At 46.8% G+C, this 26,981-nt stretch overlaps 2 protein-coding genes across 2 annotated transcripts in view; one reads left to right on the top strand and one right to left on the bottom strand.

Moving 5' to 3' along the window:
• Positions 1–4,776: 4,776 nt before the first annotated feature.
• On the bottom strand, positions 4,777–24,296 carry HADHB (hydroxyacyl-CoA dehydrogenase trifunctional multienzyme complex subunit beta). Its single transcript, XM_032778829.2, has 15 exons — positions 24,222–24,296; positions 23,820–23,861; positions 21,461–21,557; positions 19,993–20,037; positions 18,446–18,545; positions 16,086–16,173; positions 14,847–15,034; positions 12,262–12,442; positions 11,453–11,574; positions 9,103–9,182; positions 8,969–9,016; positions 7,981–8,068; positions 6,940–7,014; positions 6,221–6,385; positions 4,777–5,341 (listed from the first exon to the last, which is right to left on the bottom strand). The coding sequence occupies exons 1-15, from the start codon at positions 24,286–24,288 to the stop codon at positions 5,306–5,308; spliced, it is 1,422 nt and encodes a 473-aa protein (XP_032634720.1). The 5' UTR covers positions 24,289–24,296; the 3' UTR covers positions 4,777–5,305.
• A 1,509-nt stretch (positions 24,297–25,805) lies between these two features.
• HADHA (hydroxyacyl-CoA dehydrogenase trifunctional multienzyme complex subunit alpha) overlaps positions 25,806–26,981 on the top strand; it is a 41,852-nt gene continuing 40,676 nt past the window's right edge. The window contains exon 1 of the mRNA XM_075063558.1: positions 25,806–25,821. The gene's annotated coding sequence lies outside the window, so the exon portion shown is untranslated. The remainder of the gene's footprint in view (positions 25,822–26,981) is intronic.

Genomic DNA, 26,981 nt, shown 5'->3' with positions numbered 1-26,981 from the left:
TGCCAGGGGCCCCTTTCCTCTGAGGATCTCCAAGCATCGTACATCTTGCAGCCTCATCAACCAAATGGTAAGAGCATGAATACTCAAAAAGCTCATTCTGCTCCCCTTCCAGCCCCCAATATTTAGCCCATTAGCAAAGCCCCATTTGACTTGGAGCATGGCCTGGGCCATGCTACACCCCCCTAGAGTCTGTATGCCCATCTGCACAATGGATATCGTATAACCTCCCTTGCAGGGGGCACTGAGAGAGGTGATTCGTATGTGCAAGGTGCTCTGAGATCCACGGTTCAAAGGCAGCAGAATATATCAGTGAAACACCATCATTGGCTGGGTGGATTGGGACCAGCTCTCCACATTGCCAAGTGAATACTCCCTGCCACATTAAAGAACCCAACTCTCAGCACGGTTCATTACATAGAGGCAAGGCCTGTTTTGAGGCCCTAAACTACTCAGTCATGGGCCAAAGGTCACTCCAGTTTGCCAGCAGTCAGCATGAGCACTTGAGCAAGTACCGATGGCTGGTTACAGGCAGGAAAGTGATTCCTGGTTGCTGCTCCCATGTTTCCTTTAGGTGCTGTCTACACTAGGAAATACTGGACCCTTAGTTCTCCATGTTTGCATTGTCCCTGATTGTAGCTGTAAGTGCAGAACTGGGAGTAGCTCAGAGAACAGGGGACCAAATAACCCACGTTCTCTCAAAAGGACCAGAGTTCTGTGGCACCTTATAGACTAACGGACGTATTGGAGCATGAGCTTTCATGGGTGAATACCCACCTCGTCGGATGCATCACTGTTCTCTCAGTGTCTCTAAGTCAGACCTGGTTAGTTCTGCCCTGCAGAGCCAGCAGAGCAAACCAACACTCACCACCCCGATCCGTGTACTGATTCTGTGGAGACATGAGCAGTTCGAGGATTTTTAAGGGGACAAGAAAGGCTTTGGAGAAGCCAATCCAGGGTCTATCTCTATGCAATGACATCCAGTCAGCCCCTGTAGCATGCCTGGTAAAAATACCACCCAGAGAAGGCTTCCATTGATGTATACATTGGAAAAACGTATACCAAAGCTATTGAGAGAATTAACATTAATAGGAAGTTTTTGTGCATCCGTCTCGTTACTTACAGAAGCAAATGCTTTTTGGAAGAGTAGTTCACTGTGTGTAGAAGTCTCTTTTAGTGTAATTAAAAAACTTTGACACATTCTGTTGCTACAGAGGACCCTGTTCTGCAGTAATTTTTAAAGCCCTTTTCCTCGCTTCATAACCCACTTACCCGACCTCCATGTTGAAAGTGGAGCTTGTATGCATAAGCAGCCTGCCCTGCAGCATGTAGCTGATTATGTAGTTTGATAAACATCAGCTGCCTTATTAATAAAATAGCTTTAATCTTTTAAAAACAAGCTTCTAATTATCTCCTAAATATTTTTCTACTTGGCAGGTTTTTGAAGACAAAAGCAGCTTTCAACTGACTGAGATTCTTCCATGTTTCTTTTTTTTTCTGCATCATAAAAGCATTTACAGCTTCTGCTGCTGCGCGGGTGGGGAGATGAAATCTGTAGCTTCATTTTTTACCATGTTTTAGTTCCTTTAAAAAAAAGCATTTCCAAATTGAAGTTGCAAAGATGTTTTACCTTTTAAATATACGCAACCTGCTGCAGCGAGGACACGGTGAAGAATGGCAGCCGTCAGCAAAAAGCAGAAATAAAACTTCAGCAAAGCAGCAAATTCCTGTCAATATCTGAATGTAAATCCTAAAAAGAGGATGCTCCTAAAATATGAAAGTAGCATAGCAGTTTGTGGGTGCTGGGGGAAGAGAATGGCTGATAGTCTGTAGTGTAAATCCAAGGCTATAAATACCAGCTTCTGCCTGTTAAATGCCCAGGTGAAGAATGACGTTAAAAGTTAAGTTTCAAGAGGACACAGGGAATAAATACAAGTGCTCCGTAGGCCAGTACAGCAGCTCGAGGTGCTCACGGAGCAGAGGTCAGCCGCAGCCTGGGCCAGTGGATAACAGGGCACTAGACACCAGACCTAGTTTCTAATCCTGGTTCTGTGACCGACCTGCTGTGCAATTCTGTCTTGTCTATTTAGTTCCTAGGCCCTTTGGGAGCAGGACCACAGTGTGCCTGTGTTTGTAGAGTGACTGGCACAATGGGGACCCGCTAAGTATTACTGTAACACGTCTAATCGACAACTGTTTAGCAAGGGTAGTCGCTGTGACAGCAGATAGTCAAAAGTACTCGGGGCTGTTCAGATACAGCATTGAGCAGTGGACAAGTAACATGCACCTGCTTTGACAGCAGAAGGGATAGCTCAGTGGTTTGAGTATTGGCCCGCTAACTCCAGGGTTATGAGCTCAATCCTTGAGGAGGCCACTTAGGGATCTGGAGCAAAAATCTGTCTGGGGATTGGTCCTGCTTTGAGCAGGGGTTGGACGAGATCAAGGTAGACAATCTATGGCACACGTGCCAAAGGCAGCACAAGCCGATTTTCAGTGATACTCACACTGCCTGGGTCCTGCCCACCAGTCCAGGGGGCTCTGCATTTTCATTTAATTTTAAATGAAGCTTCTTACACATTTTGAAACCTTATTTACGTTACAATAATTATCTACTAAACAATAGTTTAGTTCTATATTATAGACATAGAAAGAGACCTTCTAAAAACATTAAAATGCATTACTGGCACACGAGACCTTAAATTAAAGTGAATAAATGAAGACTTGGCACACCACTTCTGAAAGGTTGCCAACCCCTGGACTAGATGACCTCCTAAGGTCCCTTCCAACCCTGATATTCCATGATGGACAGAGAAAGCGTAGCAGTAAGACAGTGACTTGCCAAAGGTCACCCAGCAATTCAGTGGCAGGGCTGGGAAAACAACCTGATCTCTCAAGCCCTGTGTCCTGCACAATGCTGCCTCTCCAGCGCAACAATTGCCAGCTCTCTGGCAAAAGCTGGGGCACACTTCCCTGGTCTTTGATCAAGCTGTGCAGCTTACAGCCACGGTTAATGTGACTAATGACTAGTAGGTTTTAACACCAGCTTTTTAGTAGGGAGAGGAGAAATCCCTTGCCTAAAAACACAAATGGAGACATAGCCTCCCAGCAGTTACAGCTTGCCAAGGTTCCTATTTGAATCACAGCTGGTTCCTGGATTAGTGATGTCACTGGTGAACTGCTTCTTGAGCCCCCTAAATTCATTCGTCTAGAAGGACCTTAAGGCACGAGCGGTTCTGGAGCACATCCCCATATCTCCTAACCAGAGTCAGTGTAAGAGTTCAAATGTCAGGTGATGTTTTCATTACGCTCGGGGCCTACACTCGCTCTCACTAGAGAAAGCAGCTAACGTGGGGTTTATGCAAGAGCTGAAATTGCATGTTCTGGAAGCAGCAGTTCTATTTGTTTAATCCTGTGTGTCTAAATCCAGGAGCTGAGTACATGGCCCAATTTTCAACCAAGCTCCACAGGAGTTGTGGCTGCTCCTCTCCTGAGATGTTGTGTAGCCTGTCTAACTTGGGCAGGCGAGCTAAGGACTTGCGCTGCATCTGTCACCTTCCCATCACAATGGAAGAGACAGTTTGGTTAATAATTTACCAGCAATTAGCATAACACAGCAGGTTACCGGCCCAGCCCTTCCATTTCCTGGGTGACAGAACGTGACCGTATTAGAAGTTAATTTAACCACAAAATGTAACGGAGACTCAGGCTACATTTCGGACAAGTAGTCGTAGGGAACTGGCCTTGGCTCCCCAGCGCATTAACATTGCTCCTCTATACCCAGTCTTGGTCACCCTCTCATACAGCCTTCCCAGTGCTTGGGGTGGGGGGCAACTAAGGCAATTTTGTGACTAGTATTTTAATAACCATTGGTGAACTCTACCCGTAACCTCAGTTTTAGCCTCCGGTAATCCCATGCATTACGTGTTCAAAAGACGACTTGCAGCACACGCTTCTTTTATACAAGGAAACCAGGGAAAATGTCATTGTTTAGTCAAAACTCTTTTAGAAAAGAGTGTTTCCTCACAGGTACAAATGGCACAAGCTCTGTTTGTTAAATGACCTGAGAATTTTAAGCATAAACAGAAAAACACAAGCCCAAAGTTACAGGCCGATGTGACGTATCCCATGTAGCTGTAGCCCGGTCAGTCTCAGGATATTAGAGACACAAGGTGGGAGAGGCAAGATCTTTTATTGGACTGACTTTCGTTGCTGAGAGTGAGAAGATTTTGAGCCCCATAGGAGTGGGAAAGGTACTCCCAGCATCACAGCTCAATGAAGAGTGGAACAGACTGTTGCCTGAAGAAGAGCTCTGTGGGGCTGAAAGCCTGTCTCTCTTACCAACAGAAGTAGGCTGACCTGTGATGAATCCTTCCATAATCCTGGCTTAGAAAGCACAGCTGATCTGCATGGCAGACATCAGACAACGTACTTGAGAAACAATTTGATACTAAATTCAAATTCTTACACTGCTCCTATTTTTTTCTTCATGGTTCAATGTACTGCAGACTTTTGTATTAAAACATGGAACAAAGCTGTCCTGGGGGAAGCTGGAGGGTTTGGAAGATGGGTAGGGACAGTTTCATATAAAAATATTTCTTTTAGAGTTCGATTCTGCAGCACAGTGTGCATTCTGTGGAGCCCCTTACTCCTATTTTCAAGAGCCCAGAACAGCCTGGTGATGTCTCCAAGCAGACAAGCCTCAGAGTACAGAGCACTTGAAACCACCAGTGTACGTGTAAATAATCAAGGAAAGAAAAAAGAAATAAACCCTGCCCAGTCTTCAGATTCTTCTCTGGTTTATTAAGGCTGACAAGTATCTAAAGCAGTTACAGTTACTGCCCAATGCTGTTTGGACTCTGCACTATCCTTTACACACACTACCTCATTCAACTCTGTTTGCGTCGGCTCTTTGCTAAGCCACATCCCTAACTGGACAGCTGAGCTTAAGAGGCGGAGCCTGTAAATGGACACACTAAATACTTGGCAATTCTCTGTTGAAAACAACTCTTCACGTTCCCAGACTGCATTACTCATTTCTTCCATAAGAAAACCCCTGTTTATAAAGAGTTACCGGTAAGTTTTAGTTAACTGCAGGACCCCGACAGGCCTAAGAGCCACGCTAACTGTTTGGTGGTGTATTTGACAGAGCGTTAATTTGGTCCAGATCACTGACGGGGTAACAAGAAGATATTTACAAAGGCCACCAGGAATCCTTTCCAAGAAGGATCACAGATATGTTATTAGTGCATTGAAACGGCATTGCCTGGCACAGAACACGGCCAGATCCATTCAGCAGTTCCTTGTCCTCTTACTGGGGGTAAAGTTCCACAATCATTGCATGGCCCTGAAATGGAGAAGCAAAGCACCGTTACTCTAGTCTGAAAGGCACTGTCTGTAATATACGTAGAAGTCAGCAGAAGAGCTTCATTTCCAAAGGACGTTAGTCATATCGTAGGAACGAGAAGAGATTAATGGCAGGAGTTCACTCAGTGGCAGCATGCTACAGACATGGGTTGGATTAAATGGTGCCATTCCCGAAGCACTACCGCAGGCAGTGCATTCCTTTCAGGGGATGGGATTAGAAAGTATGCCGCAGGCTACTCAGGAGTACCCTCCTCACCCAGATTAGAATGATTATGCAGCTTCCACAGAGTGTCTCGGCTAGATTGGTTTAGTGAGATGGGAGGTCACATCCAGGCCAGTCCTAAGTTACTGCGTAACCCAATCTCCTACCACTAACCAAAACTGCCTAACAGCAACAGGTGTAATACTTCTCTGGAGCTTTCCAAGTGCCACTGGAGAGCAGGTGCTATCTGCCTTTTTCACACAGAGGTTCTTGTTCCTTACACAGGGAGGTGGAATCTAACAAGCCAGACTTCAGTAGGATCCTCAGGGTTCATGAGACAGTGAAAACCACCCCTGCCAAAACCACAGTGGAGTACAGAATCGTTCCTCCCTTTCGAACTATATCAATGGTGATATGCAGCACTGGCCACCAAATAAGGGTCACTCTCGGACAGCACTGAAATGCTGCAAAAGCAAGACTGGCTGGCTCCTTAGCTCAGTTGCGTGGATAGTATTAAGGCCATCTGATGGCAACAAACTTCAAAGCTGCACTGATGTGCGACATATACAGGGCGTGCCTTCTTGGTACCACGAGGGAAAGAGGAATTCCTGCCCTTCTCAGCAGAGGGACAACACTAGCAAGCCCATGCAGCATTACCTGGCCTCCCGCAGCACAGGCAGCAACCACACCATACTGCCCTCCTTCCTTCTTCAGCCTGTGAGCCGCAGTCATCACTAAACGGCAGCCAGTGGCACCAAAAGGGTGCCCCAGAGACAGGGAGCCCCCCCACTTATTGAACTTCTCCAGAGGTGGGGCTCCAACCTGCAAGAACAAACCAAAGGAACAGGTTTGTCAACCTCTGCCTCCAAGGAGCCTGTCCCGCTCCCTCTGAGCCCTTCCCACCGCAGATGGTCACCTGACCAACGTGGAGCTCAGGGCCTGAAGAGGCCTACGAGGCCCACTAGACTCTGCTGCTGGCGTGCTCACTAGAGTTTACACCTGTGTTTCACTGCAGTGTAGGCCAATGTATGAGGCTTTACAGTGACAGGGTGCCAGCTACAGCCAGTTAGCTGCTAGAGGCCAGTGGTTTAATCTCACCTATCATTTTTACTGAGAAACATCAGCTGCACAGCTCCAGGTCTTTGCCTTCTCTTGGGGCTGAAGTGCCAGCGGTCATGTCAGAGTAGCTACAGCTCCTCAAACTAGGAAGAACTGAACCAAATGACTGATTTTTAGGAAACTGACTATTTCTCCCTTGTAGAAACACAATACGGGCCTTAGAATTGCTATGCAGTTCGGATACGTTTTTACAGCCAGGAATTAAAATGACAAAAGCAACACTAACCTTAAAACCTGCTTCCTCATTATGTCCTTACCTTAGACTTTCTGCCCATGTAGTTTTGTGCAAACCAATCTGAATCCATAGCTTTCAGGTTAGCCAAAATCTGCCCCTGGAAGGGAGGGGAAAAGACTCCAGGACTATAGCAGACTCAGAATGAGGAACTGTAAAAGCCGTGTTATCCGGCCTGTACCAACTGGAAAGCTCTATAAACTGGCATTTCTAATCTTCAGAGAAAGTCCAGTTTATAGAGCCTGGCTGGCTCCACATGGCTGGCTCCAACCTGGCTGGCTCCACATGGCTCCCCGGAAGCAACATGTCCCTGCTCCTAGAGCAGGTGGCTCTGCGCACTGCCTCCGCCCACAGGCACTGCCCCCACAGCTCCTATTGGCCACGCGGTTCTCAGCCAAAGGGAACTGCGGAGCCAGCATTCGGGGCAGCGGCAGTGCACAGAGCTGCCTGCCGCGCCTCCGACTAGGAGTGGCAGGGACAGGTTGCTGCTTGTGGGAAGCTGCCCAAGGTGAGCGCCCTCCCTACCCCCGGATCCAGCACCCTGAAACCCTTGCCCCGAGCCCCCTCCTGCACCCAAACTCCCTCCCTCTCAGTTAAGTAGCATTTTTCACTTACCAGCACCCCCCAAACCAAAGTATCCCAACCTGCCGACTAGAAAAGCTTTTACTGTATATGGTGGAGTACTAACAAGTTAGGGGTATCTTAGTTTCCTCAAGAAGGATGAACACAGCTGATTGTACACAAAGGGCTCAAAGGAACATTATTTGCATGAGCCTTGTCCCAGTCAGATGGCACCTTAGAGAAAAATGTTGCCTCTGATTAACTGAATAAACTGTCTGCACAGAGCACCTCGGCACAGACTGTTAATGTACAAAATCATAGTGTGCATATACAAACCCCTACATCCGATGAAGGAAACTGAGTAAGAACATAGCTCTTTCCACTCCTGATATAAAACCAAACGAAATAGCCTTGCTATAGATCTTAAGCAGGAGAACCCAGATCTGCAACCCAAGACACACTGGTGCATCACCCCCTCCATGCCTGTTCCCATGCAGATACTTACAGCGAAAGCTTCATGAAATTCAAACACATCAATATCAGCCAGTGTTAGACCAGCCCTCTCCAACACTTTGGGAGTCCCATACGTTGGCCTAAAGGGTCAGAAAAGCAAAAGTGACATTAATGCACGTGTTCCATGGACTCCTTCCCCCTTCCTTCACTACAATCCCTATTAAGCCTCCTCTCTCGCAAAATGGAGCTGCAGCGTTTAAGATGCTAAACAAGTAAGTGCTCACGAAGCTTTCAGCCTCTCCCACTCAAACTGATGTACAACCCAAAAGTCACCCCCGTCCCATACGGAGATGCTTTAGGCAGATGAAGACAAGCATTTCACCCCATTTCTAAAGTTAATTGACCTCTTTTGGTTTCGTGTGCAAGTCTGGGAAGCCCAGACATCAAATCCAATTAGCTGAATTTTAATCACATTCAAATTCTCCATCCCTTGAGATGTATGCCAACATTAACACTAATGAATCCTAGAATTGTAGGACTGGAAGGGACCTTGAGAGGTCGTCTAGTCTAGCCCCCTACACTCATGGCAGGACTAAGTATTATCTAGACCATCTCTGACAGGTCCTTGTCTAACCTGCTCTTAATCTCCTGTGACTGAGATTCCACAACCTCCCTGGGCAATTCATTCCAGTACAAAGTCTTGTGACTTGTTACTCGGATGGCTCAGGCTTAATACTGCTACAGGTACCAATAACCTGCGGCAACACAGTGCCATGCACATGCCTGAGTACCCATGTAACTGTGTTGCTGCAACCCCTGCCTCAGCTCTTCCCTAGTCTTAGTCACCTCCATTTGGTGCATCATGTCCTGTACCCAGATTTTCTCAGCCCTTTGAGGCAGGGCCCAGATCTCTGTCTGGCTGTGATGTGCCTAACTAAACAGTCAGCCATTCTACAGCAATGGAAGCATTTAGTGCTGGTAACTGATCATGTCCAGCAATGCTAAGTGTGTGACTATGCTGGCCAGAAACCATCCCTTACCCCAGCAGGAGCTGGTCCTTTGGATCCTGGGACACGTACACAAAATCCCTGCACAAGAGAAGCACCATCAGTACCAGAACAGAAAACAAAAGCAAGACCAGCTTTCTGAAGCCAGGTGGAATGGTTTCTTCTACCTTAGGTAGGCCTTTGGTTTGTAGCCCATCGCCAGAGCCTTCTCCTCAGACATAATCACAACTGCCGAAGCACCATCCGTCTGAAACGGCCAGACAAACTCAGTCAGGCAACTACTCAGAGCGCTCACACCACGCAAAGGTGACAAGTCTCTGTGTTTGTACAGGGCCTCCATCACTGTAGCGCACAATCGTAGTACAAAGAAACAAAACACACAAGAATGCAAACACAAATGCTGCTCTATAAACTTATCTGTAACCATCCACCAGAAAGTTACACTACAAGTCACACTTGTCTGCTTGTAATCCATTAGGCTGTGGAATGGACAAGCTCCCAAGAAAACTGGCAGAAACCTCATCACTTGGGATAAAGAACTAGGTAAAATACACCGTAGGGAACAATGCAGCACTGACTGAGGCAGATGGTAAGATAATGTATGAGTCAGCTGGCCAAATCAGTATGACCAATGTATCAGGGGGTAGCCGTGTTAGTCTGTATCCACAAAAACAACAAGGAGTCTGGTGACACCTTAAAGACTAACAGATTTATTTGGGCATAAGCTTTTGTGAGTAAAAAACTCATTTCTTCAGATGCATGGAGTGAAAATTACATATGCAGGCATTATATACTGACACCTGAAGAGAAGAGAGTTACCCTACAAGTGGAGAACCTGTGTTAACAAGGCCAATCCAGTCAGGGTGGATGTGATCCACTCCCAATAACTGATGAGGAGGTGTCAATACCAAGAGAGGGGAAATTGCTTTTGTAGTGAGCCAGCCACTCCCAGTCCCTATTCAAGCCCAGATTAATGGTGTTAAGTCTGCAAACGAATTGCAGCTCTGCAGTTTCTCTTTGCAGTCTGTTTTTGAAGTTGTTGTTGTTGAAGGGTGGCCGCTTTTAAATCTGTTACTGAATGTCCAAGGGGACTGAAGTGTTCTCCTCCTGGCTTTTGTATGTTACCATTCCTGATGTCTGATTTGTGTCCATTTATTCTTTTACATAGAGACTGACCGTTTTCTGCCAATGTACATGGCAGAGGGGCATTGCTGGCACATGATGGCATATATCACATTAGTAGACGTGCAGGTGAATGAGCCCCTGATGGTGTGGCTCATGTGGTTGGGTCCTCTGATGGTGTCGCCAGAGTAGATATGAGGACAGAGTAGGCAACAGGGTTTGTTACAGGGACTGGTTCCTGGGTTAGTGTTTTTGTGGTGTGGTGTGTAGTTGCTGGTATTTGCTTCGGGGGGGTGGGGGAGTGTCTCCCAAGGCCTGTGAGAGTGAGAGATCATTTTCCAGGCTAGGTTATAGATCCCTGTTGATGCGCTGGAGGGGTTGTAGCTGGGGGCTGTATGTGATGGCCAGTGGAGACCAGTTATTTTCCTTGTTGGGCCTGTCCTGTAGTAGGTGACTTCTGGGTACTCGTCTCATTCTAGAAGTAGCTGCAATTTTCCCTCTCTTGGTATTGACACCTCCTCATCAACTATTGGGAGTGGACCACATCCACCCTGACTGAACCGGCCCTGTCAACACTGGTTCTCCACTTGTAAGGTAACTCCTTTCTCTCCATGTCGGCAGCTACAGTGCTTGCATGGTCTGAGTTTCAGAGCATTGCAATTGGTTCATGTATGCAAAACTAAATCCTAATATTTTAAAGCACAGTGTCCTTGATGCACCGATTTTATGCTGTCTCAAAAGGAGAATGTATTTCCAAGTTAACCTACAGCTCGGCTGTATGCAATGTCCGTTATATGCCAATATTTTGCAGTGGAGTCAATTCTAAACTACTATTACACCTCAGCAAGTTCCCAGGAACTCCAGGCAGAAAACGCTGCTGCTGCTTGTGAAACCAGTGTTACTTTACAGCACAAAGGAAGAAGCAGTTACTGCAAAACATGAACAGGAGCTAAACACTAGTGCATCTCCTTTGTGCTGCACATAGGGACAAGACACATACCTTGTGCATTCTAGGGGAGACTTTCAAAGGCAAAAGAGAGTTAGGCACCCAACTTCATTCAAAATCCCAGGGAATTGGATGTGTAACTCCCATTTGTGCCTTGGGAAACCTTCCCCTGTCCTCTTCTGAGGGCAATTATGACGACGCCAACAGGTAAAGCAGCCTCAAGTGTTTATAATGAACCTTCTGCTTTTATTTTCAGGGCATTGCTAAATTTAAATTTGTTTAAGAGAAAATGAAAGTGTCATTTTGCAACTTAAAGTGGATGACATTACGGAAAAGCCAATGAAGTCGGAGTAGTGTTAACCTCACAGAAATACAGTCCAGGTAGCTGCAATAGGTAGAATAGCTCAGTCTTACATATTGCTGCACAAATGGATGGCGGAGTACGTTACCAGGAAAGAGGAGTTGGCAGCTGTGACAGTCCCATAAGGTTTGACAAAAGCAGCTTTCAGTTTACCCATCTGCTCCATGGAGGATGGACGGACTCCATTATCTTTTGTAACAGTATCTTTGCCTGTTAAAACAGAGCATTAACCTTAAATGGAAGTGGGCATCAGACCCCACTTTACAGAAAAGAATGAGAGAGAGAGGAGAGAGAGCACTATTTTCCATGGGAAAAGGAGTGTAAGGAAAGAATGGAGGCGTCATTCATTTTATTTGATTTCTTGCCAAAATAATTTAGCGTTAAGGGAACGGTCTTGAGTATTGAAAAAATTCTGCTTCTTTTAAATTGATGATTTTCTGAAATAAGCTTTCTAAGGAGAAAAACTGGCATATGCTTCATCACACTGGCACTTTTACTAGGCTGGTTTTGAAACTGGACTTGTTATTCCTTGCAAACACACATTTCCCTATGGTGTAAGTTGTTGCTTGTTAACTCTTTGATACAAAGAGCAGGAGGATTCCTCACCTGTGAGCTCCTGATCTGCCCTGTACGAAGGCAATCACCAAATAAGCAGGGATATGGAGAAAGGTGCTTCAAGCTTTAGATCACAGACTCAGCAGGGACACATGCTCCTATATCACTACTTTCTTGTGCAGGGACAGGTTGTAAATGAAAGGTTTTAAATAGATTTCACACTGCTGAGGAGTGAAAAAGCATGTTGACAGATACAAAACTCCATGACCTGTGTGCTGGCCACTTTCCCTTCTAAAGGGAGTGGCGCTATTTTGGGTTGGCATTAGAACACATGCCTTTTACCTGGCACCTTGAAGGGTATCACGTCAGTGAGCAGCCCCTCATCCTGGGCTTTCCTGGCCAAAGTGTGGGAACGCAGGGCATACTCATCTTGTTCCACACGGGAGATAGCAAAGGCAGCAGCCAACCGGTCTGCTGAATGTCCCATGGTCTCGCTGGTGGAAAACTCTGCTACTGCTGGGAGCTAGAGGAAAAGGAAGCACAAGGCAAGCAGATGTAAATGCCATCTGTTCCAACGGTGGTTATGAGCAGCAAACTATACTACACCGTTGTAACTTAATGTCTGGTTACTTTTCATACATGTAAATCCTTGAAGTCCTCCCTTTATAAAAAGAGCAATTAGCTTTATACAAATAATGCATATTATCTTACTAAGACCCACTGAGATCAAATAAACTAAAGGAATCCCCACTGCTGACCACAGATAACACAGGAATGCCCACACTTCGAGGAGTAAGGGCCATGCTGGCCACTTGCCAGGCGCTTGAGGACTGCTCCCGGGCTGCATACAATGAGGCAGGTAGCAGCTGCCCTTGTATTTAATATGGAGCTGCAGACCAGAGAAACAACAGGCCCTAAAATGAAGTGAGGCCAGGCTGCTTGGAGCAACGTATGCTGGGGCCTGCAGCCTCGCTGGCCCACACCTCCATAGGAAGTAGCATGCTACACAAGTGGCCAAATTCAACTCACTCTATTTATTTAGTCATCCTGAGAGAACAGATGGGACAACTTTATCCACACACGTGAGCCAAGCGTCCCATGCTGCTGCATGTGCTCTTTTTTGGACCCTTCATTTTCAGTTTCTATTTTAATTTTTCCCAGGAATTTATTAGAGTTTATTACCACACCACCACAAATGGGAAAAATCAGTGCAAAACACAATTCATAATTTTTCTGGGTAAATATCAGGGCTTGTTTTGGTGGACAGAAAGACAGAGGAGGAAAGTATTTAGTGGATTGATGCTTTGAATTCTGTTCAATGTGGTTTGCTGTAGCACTCAAAACACGCCACCTCGGAGTTGAAGAAAACAATACACCTCTAATCCCCAAATAACATTTTTCATTTGAACAAACAGTTTATTGTTGTAGACTTAGAGTTATTAGCCTGTAAATATTTACATTTAATAATTGAGTTACACCATTCGCAGCACATTTACTCAACTTCATCCTTTTCTCCTGTTTTTGTTTTTTTCAAAACTTTCGAATACTTCCCTGTGTTTAGAAACGTATTCTGATACCAATTTTTGTCGTCTTCCCATTTTAGTGTGTCAAATCTTTAAACTGCTATCTGCTAACAGCTTGATATGCATTCGTGGTGGGTGAGAGATTCATCAATACATTCAGATGCGCATGCACTTCAGAGCTTGCGTGCAAGCCTGTTTGTGTATCTTCTAGACTAATGCCTTACTTCAACAGGCAGCTTTGCATTTACAGTACATTAGCCTGTGTGTAGTAATACATACATCTCATGCAATGTACTGAATTTTCCTAATAAAACAGGTTACTTTTTATATATTTGAATTATACAAAAGTAGGGTGAAAAAACTGAATAATACTTTTTGTAAAACCCAAGAATTTTTCAGTAAAATTGGTTTAAATTGAAAACGAAAGGGCTTAGCTATTTTCCAGTTCTGGGAGTCTGCAGCATTCAAATCTGGGTCTCATCTCTCAGCTGCACTTTGAGTATCTCTGCACTTGTACCATTAGCTGACAATAACGGATTCTCTATTAATAGTATGTGGGCAAAAATAGCCTCTCTGGTGAGGACAGAACTCCAGGAGCCCTCAAATCATTCACTGTGAATAAAACCCCTTTCCTACTCATTTCCACCACTTTACAAGTTCCCTTTCCTCCGGCCTTGAGAGCAGGTGGAGGGGCTCCCTTTACACCATGAAATGGAGAGTCCCCTATCTACATGGGCAGGCTGCCCATTTTCACCTCTTATTATGAAAGCATTCAGTCTCCTGCAGGCTCGGGCCCCTGGAGAATAAATGGATTGTGTATTTAAGAGGTGTCAGTCAGATGCACAATCCCATTAATAGTGGGAGGGGAATACTTTCTTCTGTATTTGCTGTGTTGAAAATGCACCCGATGCGTCACTACTAGCTTGAAGAGCGATTCATTGAGTTTCAGAAGGTCAAGACGAATTGCACGGTATTTAGGCTGGCAGGGCAAGTTTCCCCTTTAAACATTTTAATGTCTTCAGTAAACCCTCTATGCTAGGAGCTCAATGGGCTGGGAAGAGAGGTATTTTGACATTTCAATAGGTGAAGCTCACTAAGTGCATGCCTGACTGTCAGTGAACTATGTAGGCAAAAGCCATACGTAGTCCCTCAAAGAGTTTTAGGAGCTCTGCTAATTCACTGAAATCTCAGCCTAACCCTAGGCGGATGGAATGATGCAGAACCACCATAGTCTAGACCCCCAGTTAACCATCACCGTGCTGACTTCTCCACAGGGGAATAATTACATTCCTTTCCCCTAAAGTGTGTGTTATTTTACAAGCGGCTACTAAATAGCAAACTATGAAGGAGGACAGACTTGAGAACACTAGACGCCTACTGAGAGGTGGAAAGAGGGAGATTTACCTCTGGGGCAAAGTAATCAGGACGGATTTTAGCAACCAGAGCCAGCCTCTGGCCCAAGCTCTTGGCCCTGTTAAGGGACAGCAGAGTCTTTCTCATCTTCCTGCTGTGACGAATGGGAACATCCGACATTAACTCCACACCACCAGCTACCACCACATCACACTGGCCAGATGCAATCAGACCAACACCTACAGGAAGCGATGGAGAAGATCATCAGAAGTGCGGGTGGACATCTTTAAAAGAAGCTGAAATACTTTCACTTACTGATGAGAAGCAACAACTAATCAAGGATTTCTCAGGAGCAGATGCAACCAAAACAGAAACATCTCTAATCAAGGAGAACATTTTGCTTTTTTGCACAGTTGGTCAGCAAACAGATTTCTGATCAGGTGAAAAATGGAGATTTAAAAAAAAAAAAAAAAAAATTGTCCTGATATGGGACAAAGCACCAAAAGTTCAAAAGTTTTCAGAAAATGAAACTCCAGAACCCTTTGTTTCGGGTCTACTGAAATATTTCATTTCAACAAATTCAAAAAACTTTTTTTTTCAGATTTTGACAAAATAAACAATATTCTAAATGGAACTCTCCTGCTTTCTGCAATTTTGCTTCTACTTCCCACTATTTTCATGCAAGGAATTGAGGCAGCAATATCCCTCAAACAATTTGGGGCAGAAACCTGGATCTTCAATTTTTGCTCAGTTTGGGCTATACTGAAGGCAATATTAGCATAAAAGGCTACAACTTTGTCAAGTTCAAGTCTGTACCCTTCAGTTTTTCTGGACAATTTTGAATCCGAGTGGAGACTGCTCCTGAATTAAGCTGATAATCAAGAGCTCCTGAAGGCCTGGAACATATACTTCAAAAATTTCTGCTAAATTTTACTGAACCAGTGGTTCAATAGCACCCTTCCCCAATCTAAGGGTATGTCTACACTACTCATCATATTGGCAGGTAGCGATCACTCTCCCGTTGACTGCTGAACTCCAGCTTGGGGAGAGGTGGAAGCAAAGTCAACGGGGAAGCGGCGGCCATCGATCCCACGCCGCAAGGACGCGAAGTAAGTGATTCTAAGTCAATCTAAGATACGTCAACTTCAGCTACGCTATTCTCGTAAGCATAAAGCTTAAACCTCCTCCAGACACTTAACCACATTAAGATGTGCAGGTAGGACAGAGGAAGAGAAGAGAGGCTGCTAATGCCATCTTCTAATCTACCACCTGGCTGAAAGAACAACATACCTGTGGTCATAGCTTGGTTTGAAGAGATGCAAGCCATAGTGACTGTGTGGGCTGGAGTTTTGTCAGAGAAGCCAGCCCCCAAGGCAGCCTATGGGCAACACAAGATAATGATTAAAACCTCTCACCAGTTCTACCTTGCAGTACTTGCTTCTTGAAACATTAAATGCCAGACATCTTTGCAGAATTTAAGCTACAAAGGTGTCAAGTTCCCACCTACACAGCTGAGGTAGGGCATTCTGCATGAAGTCACCACGAGGACTCTTCCTTCTATGGTAAGCAGAGAGACTGTCTGGTGCCTGCCTCTCAAAGCCTCTTTATCAAACTACACGGGCAACCATGGGCAGACCCTAAATGGACAGACAAATTCCTCTTCTGCAACACAGCACTGTATTTCTGAAAACTTCATATACTTTTGCTTCACCCTGCCATCTATTATTTATAGATGCAAGAGAATGAAAGTAATTGTTTGAGAACTTGAAAACACTGCAGTAGAATGCAAGCTGCAATTTGCATATAACTGAACATTAAATGTTTGTGGCAGACCAAGCTTTCCTGAAGGCAGGGAATGACAACAAGCTCTACCAGAGCAGGGAGTGGACACCTCTGTCACAAGAGAATAACTGTTCTGGAATATGTGTTGTCATAAGACGACACACCTTAACTGACACATGGCCAACTAGTGTAAAGTTCAAACCTCCTCTGGAAGTTAAAATTAAACCACAGGCTCAGTTGACTGACAGGAGGTCAAAGAAAACACTTGCACATACAAAAATAAACTGCTGATTGAACCTGAGAAGTACTGGTAATAACAAGTGCAGTTAGGAGAAATTATGTAACAAGTTTTAGGTGGGATTCTCTTTGGTGGAATGGCGCTGGCTGCTGCACAGAACACCTGCTGGGGTTTCAGAAACTAGATTAGTGCAGAATCATGTCTAATGTTATGGAGATAGCTTTACAGTACAGTAACTCCCCACTTAGTATCACAGAATACCAGCGTTGGAAGGGACCTCAGGAGGTCATCTAGTCCAATCCCCTGCTCAAAGCAGGGCCAATCTCCAACTAAATCCCCAAATGGCCCCCTCAAGGATTGAACTCACAACCCTGGGTTTAGCAGGACAGTGCTCAAACCACTGAGCTATCCCTCCCCCGCAAATGTGCTCTCGCTTAATGTTGTTTCACTCTTATGTCCCCGCTCAATTACAGAACATGCTCCATTTAAAGTTGTGCAATGCTTTACTATCAGCTCACCTACCTCTCCTCCCTGAACCTCCTGCCCGCCAGCCGACTCCACAGATCAGCGCCTTCCCCTTCCTCCCCCTGCCTCCTGCCCACAACAATCAGCTGGCTTGCGGCTTTCAGGAGGGAGGGGGGAGGAGCAAGGACTTGGCATGCAGGTTGCCCCTCCCTTCCCTGCCTCCAGGGCACCACAAACCAGTAGGTGGGCAGGAGACAGGGGAGGGAGGGTGGAGGAGTGAGGACACAGCATGTGGAGTAAAGGGGGAGGAGGGGGGAAGAAGAGGTGGGTTAAGGGTAGGGGCTTGGGGGAAGGGGTGGAGTGGGTGGGACGAGGATTGAGCCCCCTGCCTCTGGTGCTTGCAGAGTAGGGGAAGCTGCTGCTGTGCAATGTGCATCTCCTAGCCTACAGCACCTTCAGCCTCCTTGCCTGCCTTGTTGTCTCCAGTGTCAGTGGGGGTAAGGCGGGGGCACCTCCCAACTACAATACTGTGTTGTACGGCAAAAAAAAAAAAAAAATTCCCTGGAACCAACACACACCCCCCCCCCATTTACATTCATTCTTATGGGGAAATTGGATTCGCTTAACATCGTTTCACTTAGTCACATTTTTCAGGAACAGAACTATAGTGTTAAGTGAGGAGTTACTGCAACAGATTTCTACACTCTTTCCCTTGCATTATGTATAGTCACTTCTCTCTTTACATCTGCCACCAGGAAAGGTAGCTAAGCTGGCACTCTCCAGAGCACTCAAATGCTACATCTGGGATTCCCCAGCTTTATTTTTCAGAAAGTACTGTTGTGTTATCAAATATTTCTGGCAAACCAGAGCTTGATCCAAGAGGACAGTTCAAGCAGAATGATTAATCGTTCCTCACCAGGGTCCTGCTTTTCTGGTCATCCTCCAGGAGGGATTTCACAGTGCACAGTATTAGAACTGACAGGGTAGATTTATGATTTTAACAGGATGGGAGTGCCATTTAATTACTTGGTGCACAACACAACGTGAATGGCTTATTTTCCCAACCCACAAGGAGCAATGATGAACTGATTCTTTCATAGGGTTTAGTTCCCTCAGGTTAGCTGTTTAAACCAGCTTTATAGAATACCTGCTTCATTTAACCCACCTCTCTAGCAATATTGCTCGTTTTCACCTCCTGGATAACTGTGCCATAAACAATGTAATCGACAACTTCCTTCGGGACGCTGGTCCGGTTCAGCAACCCTCTGAGAGAAGAAAGACAAGAAGATCTGCACCAGCAAATAAAAAGTAGTAACTCTGCCAAGGTCCCCAGGCAGCCAATTTCAAACCAGCGACACCAGCGAGCGTGCTTCCCTAATTCGGAGAGGAGGTTGCATATATAGCTGCCCCCAGAAGGAGCTGTGATCATCCAGTGGAAATGGACTCTTACAATAAAAAAGAGAAACTCCACCTCTTCTTCAATAACCCCCTCCCCTCTCAATACACAAGTGGTTACTACCTCTCTTCCTCAGTTTGGGGCAGCCTCAAGTCAAAACTAGGGGAGAGAAGAGGGAGTCAGAGATGTCACGCCAGCCTACCCCTCAGTGTTTGAAAACCTGCTGGTTCTACAGGGATACACCAAAGACAAGCGGCAATTTTTTCGTATTTCTATAGAAAATACCATATACAAATGCTCCAGGATGTCCATACAAACAAGCCCATACACCTCTGCACCCCATTGCAGGGATAGATATAAAACTAAAATAAACACAAATTTGAATTCTGACTTCCTCAAACCATCAAGTAAAAGGTAAGAGTAAACATGATGCAGGTAGGGGTCCCCATGGCAGCTACTATAATGTTACTACCAGATCCAAGCAGTCAGTGCACACCACTTAACACCAACATGGATTCCGGGACTATAAGTGCACTGCTTGCACGCCGGCAGTCTATCCCCCCTCTGGCTCCCCCCTTGGCTACTGCATCAACCTCACAGCCAAGGCTTGGCATGACTCCAACCCAGCCTTCATCTCAGACCTCATGTCCCCACTGCCCATCAACAATGCCAGCCTTGACAAACTCCTCCCCACATGCCCCAAACCCCTGCCTTCAAACCTTCTTCCACACTGCCCCTAGGGGTAAGTATGGAATGACCTCCCAAGCTGCCAGGACCCCATCTTCCCTCACTGAAATCTCTCCTAGTGACCCTCCTTTCCCACAGGACCCACAAACGCTGTCAAGCTGCAGGCTGGACAAGGCATTGGAGAGAATACGAATGAAGTGAGAGAGGAAAGACACACACAGTACCCAGGGAAATCCACCTTAGTATCAGTCTCTGCCCCAATTTGCTCATCATTTATTTTTCGTATTATACAGCGCCAAGCACATTCAGTAGCAGATCATTTGAAGCAGAGCTGGCCAGGAGGATGACACAGTATCCCCCAGCATGCACTTAGACAGTGCCTTCCTTCTGAGGCTCGCAAAGTGCTTTACAAGCATTCAGTAGTATCACCATTTTGCAGGTAGGTAACCTGAGGTAGAGAGGTCCAATGACTTGTCCTTGGTCACATAGCTGAGTGACAAAGCGGGGAACACAGCCTATGAACCCTGGCTCCCAGCATCATCATCAGCACTAGATCAACCTCCCAGCACAAAACCCCAGTGCCAGCTAGTTGTCTGAGCTCCTCTTCCACTCAATTCTTGTTTACTCACTGCAGTGAGGCTCTGGCCAAGTCGTGCGGCATCAGATCTGCATATCTGGAAGTTAAGACAGACAGATTTACAAAATAAACCCTGAAGTTATTTTAGCATACCATTCAGAGCATACATTAATAGAACAGACACAGTATGGCATCAGATGAGCACTCATGGAGCCTCTTCACTTAAAAATGGCCATTTCACAGCCTTGTTTTGTGGAGACAAATGTGTCTATATGTGAAAAAATCAATGCACAACTGCTGTATTAAGGAAAATCCTGAAACAAGATATAGCAACAGCGAAAGTCAAAACTCTATCCCCTGTTTACCATAAGGAAGTGTTTCAGCTATGAAGTTAATGGCATTAAGTAACAGGTTTCTAACAAAATCATCTGATGTCGCTTAAAGGTTTTTCATGTCTGCTGCTGCTACTGGACTATGCCTGGGTCTTGGAAGCAGTTTTCAATCATAGGCGCAGTCACACAAATGGCATATGAAGACAGATCCGCTGGGCTGCACGTTACTTACTGTGAACAGTGGACATATGTCAAGCCTAGAGAACCAAACAGCCCAACCAAGCCCTTACACATCCCAATATACACAGGATTTTCTTTGTATTATTTAGTAATTCATCCTCAGTTCTCATCAGAATGTATTCTCTCCTTTCCCAAGCCAGACTGTCACACTGACTATGCCAGTTTCCTTATAGTTATAACAAAGGAGAGAGGAACCACTAGCTCACCTCTGCTGAACATCAGGTACCACATGGTTGCAGCTACAGCTTTAGGTGATTGCAATCTTTTAGGTGGTGCTAATCCCTGTCAAGGAACACTGGAGTTGCAAGATATGTATTCTAACTCTTGGGGAAAATCAAACAACTTTGGAATGCCCAATCCCTTCAAGCTTGTAATACATAGCAGGCCTCACAGAGTTTCACCTGTATAATAGCAACCAGTGACGCTGACAAGATTAAAAAAACAATACAAGAAGGAAGGGACCAAAACAAACCACCAAGTTTATCAACCTGGTAAAGATCAGAAAAACACGTTGTTAAACACCTTGCAGGTATTACATTCATTACTCTTTCCTGTTATGAGTAAGAGTAACTACAAATGTCAGAACACTAACCAAGCAAATAAATAAATTAAATTTTGAATTAATGGAGATATCCTATCTCCTAGAACTGGAAGGAACCTTGATAGGTCATTGAGTCCTGCCCCCTGCCTTCACTAGCAGGACCAACTACTGATTTTGCCCAGATCCCTAAGTGGTCCCCTCAAGGACTGAACTCACAACCCTGGGTTTAGCAGGCCAATGCTCAAACCACTGAGTTATCCCTCCCCCCAAACATCAGGCACTGAATGAAGTGAAAGCAGTTAGAGAAATACAACTCTAGCAAACCCAATGTTTTCCATTCTGATTCTACCTGAATCTTTCTACATGATTAACCAAAGTAAAAAGGTGTATTTTCTTCTCATACTTACGAGGTGCCAGACTGTAAAAATGGAATGCGGACCCCATCAACCACAACAATATTCTTCACACCATTTTTGGCTAAGGTTTTCTTACTCTTGGGCTGGACTGTTTGAAGAAAATATTTAAACAGCTATTGGCTAGAATCTGAGCAAGTCTGCAGCAAGATTTTATTTAAAAAAAAAATAAAACTAGAAAGTTTGGATAAACATTCTTTGGTGGTGAAGTCCCACATCAAGTAACTAGGAAGCCTGGATTGAATTCTTGTCTCCCTCATGGCACGCAGCCTGATCTTGGGCAAGTCATTTTACTTTCTGAATCCCAGTTTCCTCATCTGTAAAGTGATTCAGCTAAGACCGTGCAGTGAGCCAATAGCAGAGCTGGGAACAAGACATCCAATTCCTGACTCCCACTCCCAGTTAGCGCTAGGATACTATGGCAACAGGTGTCTTTGTAATGCTGGATCACAGTCATCGGAAATGAGAGAGACCTGACTTGAACACCAAATTTGCCCTGTACCTCCCATCCTGAGAGTAAGGTAAAGAAATATATTGCAACACAGTAACATCTGACTGATCAAGTCCAGAATGCCTCCTGCCTGTGGTCCTAGAAAAATACAATTAATAAAAAGACTCAGTGGATCAAATGTCTAGTGTAATCAGGGAGTAAGAGTCTCTTGATTTGTTAAGGAAACAATATGAAGTGGCTGCATTTAGAAGACTGGGAAAGGTCATGGGATGTAAAAGCTGCTTAAATCCAGCTAAATATGAGATCTTAAGCAAGTGAAAGTGTGAGTATGAAGATTCTGCCTAGTACTTGTGTTATTATAAGTGGGTTGATTGAGTAAAGCTAAGGGTAAACATGAGCTATTTCCCAAATCATAGTCACTAGGCCCAAAATGATTCAGGGAACCACAGACACTGAGGATTAGAAAAATCAACAGCTAAATGAAGCAGCACTTAGGAACCCCAGCTGTCATTCTTAGTATCTAACTGCATATACCCACATTAAAGCCGAAGCCCCTTAATCTGCACCACCAACTGGACCTTATACCCAATACCACAAGCCTTTTCTGGCCAGGGACCATCTCTTGGTAGGCGGGAAGGCCTAGGGACAACTATTGAGCCTAGACCATTCCAGTTTATCCCCGGTTTGTATGGATCCTCCAGGTTAGTACCCTACCTCATCTGTTACGGTTTGAGCTCTGGTTCAGGTCCTTCTTCTGGGCTGTGGTGAGTCTCTCCTATTGCTTTTCTGCAGCTGTTACTAACAACCTAGTGGGATCCTTAGGGTCTGCAGGGCTGCCTACACAAAGACCATCCGACCTCTCAGTACCAGAGCCAGACAAACTCAGTCTGTTCCCGACCCTAAGGGAGGATTTGTCTCTCACTTTCTGAATTAAAAGTCAGTTTCACTGTCAGGCTCCCAATGCTGCAACGTCTGAGGTGCAAAAACTCCAGAGAAAGCTTTGTTTTAAAATCTCAATATATTTCCATTGGTCTCAGGTTTTATAAAATGAGCCAAATATTAACTGACGGCCTCCCTTGAATTGTGCACATTGAGTTCTCCCTACTTCACCTTTTTTCACATTCCATATCAAAAGGCAATGGACTATCTCGACATAGCAGGATATATTAACTCTACTGAACATCAGGATGTATCAGCTATCAAAGTGTGTCATGACATTTTATAGCTGTCTGCTACAAGCTCTGATAGTCTTCAGCAAATGGTAGGAATTGCACTCCATATATTCTCAACAAAAATTGGGGCTCATCTCTGACACATTAGAAACGTGTGAGATGCAAGGTGCTAGGTTTAAGACAATTTTAAAACTTTGACATTTGCTATATGTTAGGAATCAGGAGCCATATCTTATAGCCATAGAATGAAAGGAATAAGTACACAAATCAGAGACATTTGTTTTGTTTGTCCTAATAAGAAAGAGACTGACAGAAAAGGAATTTATATCCAGCCTGAAAATAAGAAAGTCCTACAGTCTGAAGGGTTGGAGTTTTGTTATTAAAAACAGGAAAGCTAGAGAACAATTCTTTACAAAGCAACCTCATTGCACAAAGATTGGACTCTCTTTAATAAGGCAGTGTAAGATGAGCACACTTGCTTTATGAAATATGCTTAAGTAGAAAAATAAAACCAGATATTTAGCAGACTTGTTCTTTTCACAGACCAGCTTTAATATATCTGAAAAATATTTTGGCAACATATTTCTATGTTCATACTTTTAGAAATGTACCCCCTCAAAAAGGAAGATTACATTATGTTTCTGTATCTGTCTAGAACAGGTGCAGGGATGGGGAGGCACCTTGCCAATTTAGTCTTTCAGCAGTGAGGTTTTTAGTGTATTCACTTTACCTGTGGCATGTGACAGAGGGGAGCAGCTGAACGATCTTACAGCTGAAACACAAAAGACAGAGGCAGGCAGAACAATTACTGACAAAAAGATTACCTATAATACTTTAAAATTTGCTACAATTGTAGAAAAAATTTAGACAAGCAATCTGTGGTAACTGCACATTTAGAGAAAAATGTCATGTACATGGTGTATAACCAGTTTGTGGGTTTTTCACAGCAACAGGGGAGAAAAAACACTTGAAAAACAGCAAAAGTTGTTTTTTTTAAAATCACAGTGGCAAGGAGACTTGGGTGCAGTTGGCACATCTGAATCTACTTTTAACTTATTTTTTAAAAACAGCTAAATGAGTGTCCTTTTGCATAGCATCAACTTCATTTTGTAACAATGGGAAGAACACGTACAGAATCTGACAGCCCACGTGGAAGTAGCAGGGAGACTTCTGACAGCCCGGCTCAACATGGAAGTCATTTTGAAATCTAAAGCAACGGAGGAGATGAAAGACAACAATTAGTTTGTTCAGAGGTTTCAGAATGGGCAAGCAACCTAATTCACACACAGCCAAAGGAAATGGAGCTACAGAAAGTCCCTAGTGGGGGAGGGACTGTCCTTCTGTGGCAGGTTTGTACTGCGCCTAGTACTGGATCTTTAGGCGCGATTGCAATACAGGTAAATAATCATCATACCTCTTGTAGGATCAGGGCAGCACAGTGTGTTGCAAGGTGTCCTGGGCAGACCCATTTTAAAATGCGCCCCCGCCCTGATCTTGCCGTTGGCTTGTTCATCCCGTCCCTGATCCCTCACAAACAGCCCCTCCTGCTGCCTCCTCCAGGGAGTCCAACAAGTGCCGACAGCCCGGCCAGGCAGGACGAGCTGGGACCGCTGCCCCTGAGCTCAAATCCCTGCAACCGTCCTGGGGATCCGCTCCCTCCCCTCCTGCAGCCAGGCAGCCGCCCCCCAACTCCAGTCCCTTGCAGCCAGGGGCGCCGGCTCCTTCAGCGCAGCCCCCCCGCTCTCACCGCCCCCCCCATTCCCTCCCTCCTGCCCCCCTCCTGCAGCCAGGCAGCCGCCCCCCAACGTCTTGCACGCCAGGCCGCCGGCTCCTTCAGCGCGCCCCCCGCTCCCACTTCGCCCCGCCATTCATCCCTCTGCCGCCCTGCCGGCCAGGCAGCCGCCCCAAATCAGTCCTTGCAGAGGCCCCGGTCCTTAGCGCAGCCCCCCCTCCGCCATTCACTCCCCCTTGCCCGTCCTGCGCAGGCGCCGCCCCCAATCCAGTCCCTTCACGCACGCCGCGGCTTTCAGCGCGCCCCCGTCTCACGCCCCCCCGCAATCACTCCGCTGCCCCCCTCCTGCAGCCAGGCAGCCCCCAACTCAGTCCCTTGAGCCAGGCCGGCCGGCTCCTTCAGCGCACCCCCCGCTTATCCTCCTGCCCACTCTGCCGCAGGACCGCCCCCAATCCAGTCCCTTGCAGCGGGGCGCGGCTCTTCAGCGCAGCCCGCCCGCCGCCGCATATCATCCGCCGCGTCCCCGGCGTCGCGGTCAGAGCGAGGCGGCTAGGCCTCGCGCGGGCCCCACCTCCGGCCGCGCGCCGATGTCTGCGCGCCTCCTCATTTCCAGAACGACGCGAGGAGCTGGGCTCTCGAGGCGCCCCGCCGCCTCAGGAAAGGCCCTCATAGCTGCCCGCGTGCTTGATGGGACGCTCTTCCTCCCGTCTGCCTGCCCCCCGACCCCCGATCTTCCTCTGCTGTAAGGGCAGAGGGAAGGTTTGAGTGCGTAGTGGAAGGGACGGCCAGGGTTACGGTTGGGGGTGAGTGAATCAGGCGAAGCCAAGGAAGCCTCGGGGACCGCGTGTGAAAAGCCCGCTCATGCAAGGGCGGGTTCTGTTGTCGCTTCTCTCATTCGGCACTCCTGGCAACGATGGCGCCCGCGGTGGCGGGCGATCGGAGCCTGAGCGCTTACACGGCTGCTGCAAGTCTGTCCGCCGCCGCCGCGCCGGCCTCGCAGTGAGGGGCGCCTGGGGCTGAGGGGGACCGAAGACCGCGTCTATCCCGGGGGGAGCAAGTCCTGCTCGCGGGGGGGGGGCGAGCTGGGGGGGCATCTTTCTGCGCGGGGAGCCGGGCTGTGCTTCTGGGCGGGGGGGGGGCAGGGCTCCTGTGCGGGCGCGGGGCAGAGCTGGGGGGGCATCATCTGGGTGGGGGAGCCGGGACTGTGCTCTGGCGGGGGGGGGCAGGGCCTGCTGTGCGGGGGCTGGGGCAGAGCTGGGGGGGCATCTCTGCTGTGGGGGAGCCGGGACTGTGCTTCTGGCGGGGGGCGGGGCAGGGCCTGCTGTGCGGGGGCTGGGGCAGAGCTGGGGCTGCACTTCCACCTGAGCGGGGAGCAAGGTTCGTTCGGTGGGGTGGGGGTGTGTGCTGGGCGGGGACAGGCTCGCTCTTTGTGGGGAAGGGCCAGGCCCGCACCTCTGGGTGGGGGTTACGGTGGGGCAAAACCTGCTCTCTGGGGTGGGGACTCTGTCTCCTCCAGAGCGTCCTCTGCACGTGCTGGGGTCCCCCACTGCCTGCCCCAGGCTCCCTGTGCCCATGGGGAGGCCGCTGGCTGCAGTGTCTGGGCTGCCCCGAGGGGAAGGGCAGGGTTCTGTCTAGTGCGGAGTGCAGGGCTTGGGCTGTGTTGTTTGTGCTAATCCTGCTGCTTTGGGGGCCACGCAGCATCTGTTGACCCCCCTGGGGCTGCCTGAGGCCTGGCACTGAGTGGCCCTGCCCAGAAGAGGGGGAGGGGGTAGGCCTGAGTGTTCTCAACTCACAGGTCTTGGGATCCTCTCAGGCACCTTCCAACCACTCTAGAAGTGTCACACTCCCCAGTAGCTGGACCTTACTGAGCTTTAAATCCCCAGTGTGGGGGAATTTGAGGTTGTAATACATGGCCACTCTTCTTTTTCCAATGGCCTTCTTCACCCTGTGGTTTTGGGTGGTGATGGGTTTTAATGAATAGATTAGTTTGGTTTAAAATAAATTACAGTTAATGGGCTATATGCAGGAGTGTGGTTCTCTCAGGGAACTGGGATTCCAAAGTAAAACCTGTCCACTGGATTGAGAGCCCACTGAATTTTGCACAAGCCAGCAAGCTACAATTGGATTTCAGTTAATTGGGGTGGCTACTGATGGGATGCT

This window comes from Chelonoidis abingdonii, chromosome 3 (assembly GCF_003597395.2).
Source record: "Chelonoidis abingdonii isolate Lonesome George chromosome 3, CheloAbing_2.0, whole genome shotgun sequence".
Lineage (NCBI taxonomy): Eukaryota > Metazoa > Chordata > Testudines > Testudinidae > Chelonoidis > Chelonoidis abingdonii.
Note: the sequence above shows the minus strand (reverse complement) of the source record. Positions and strands in the feature narration are given on the sequence as shown.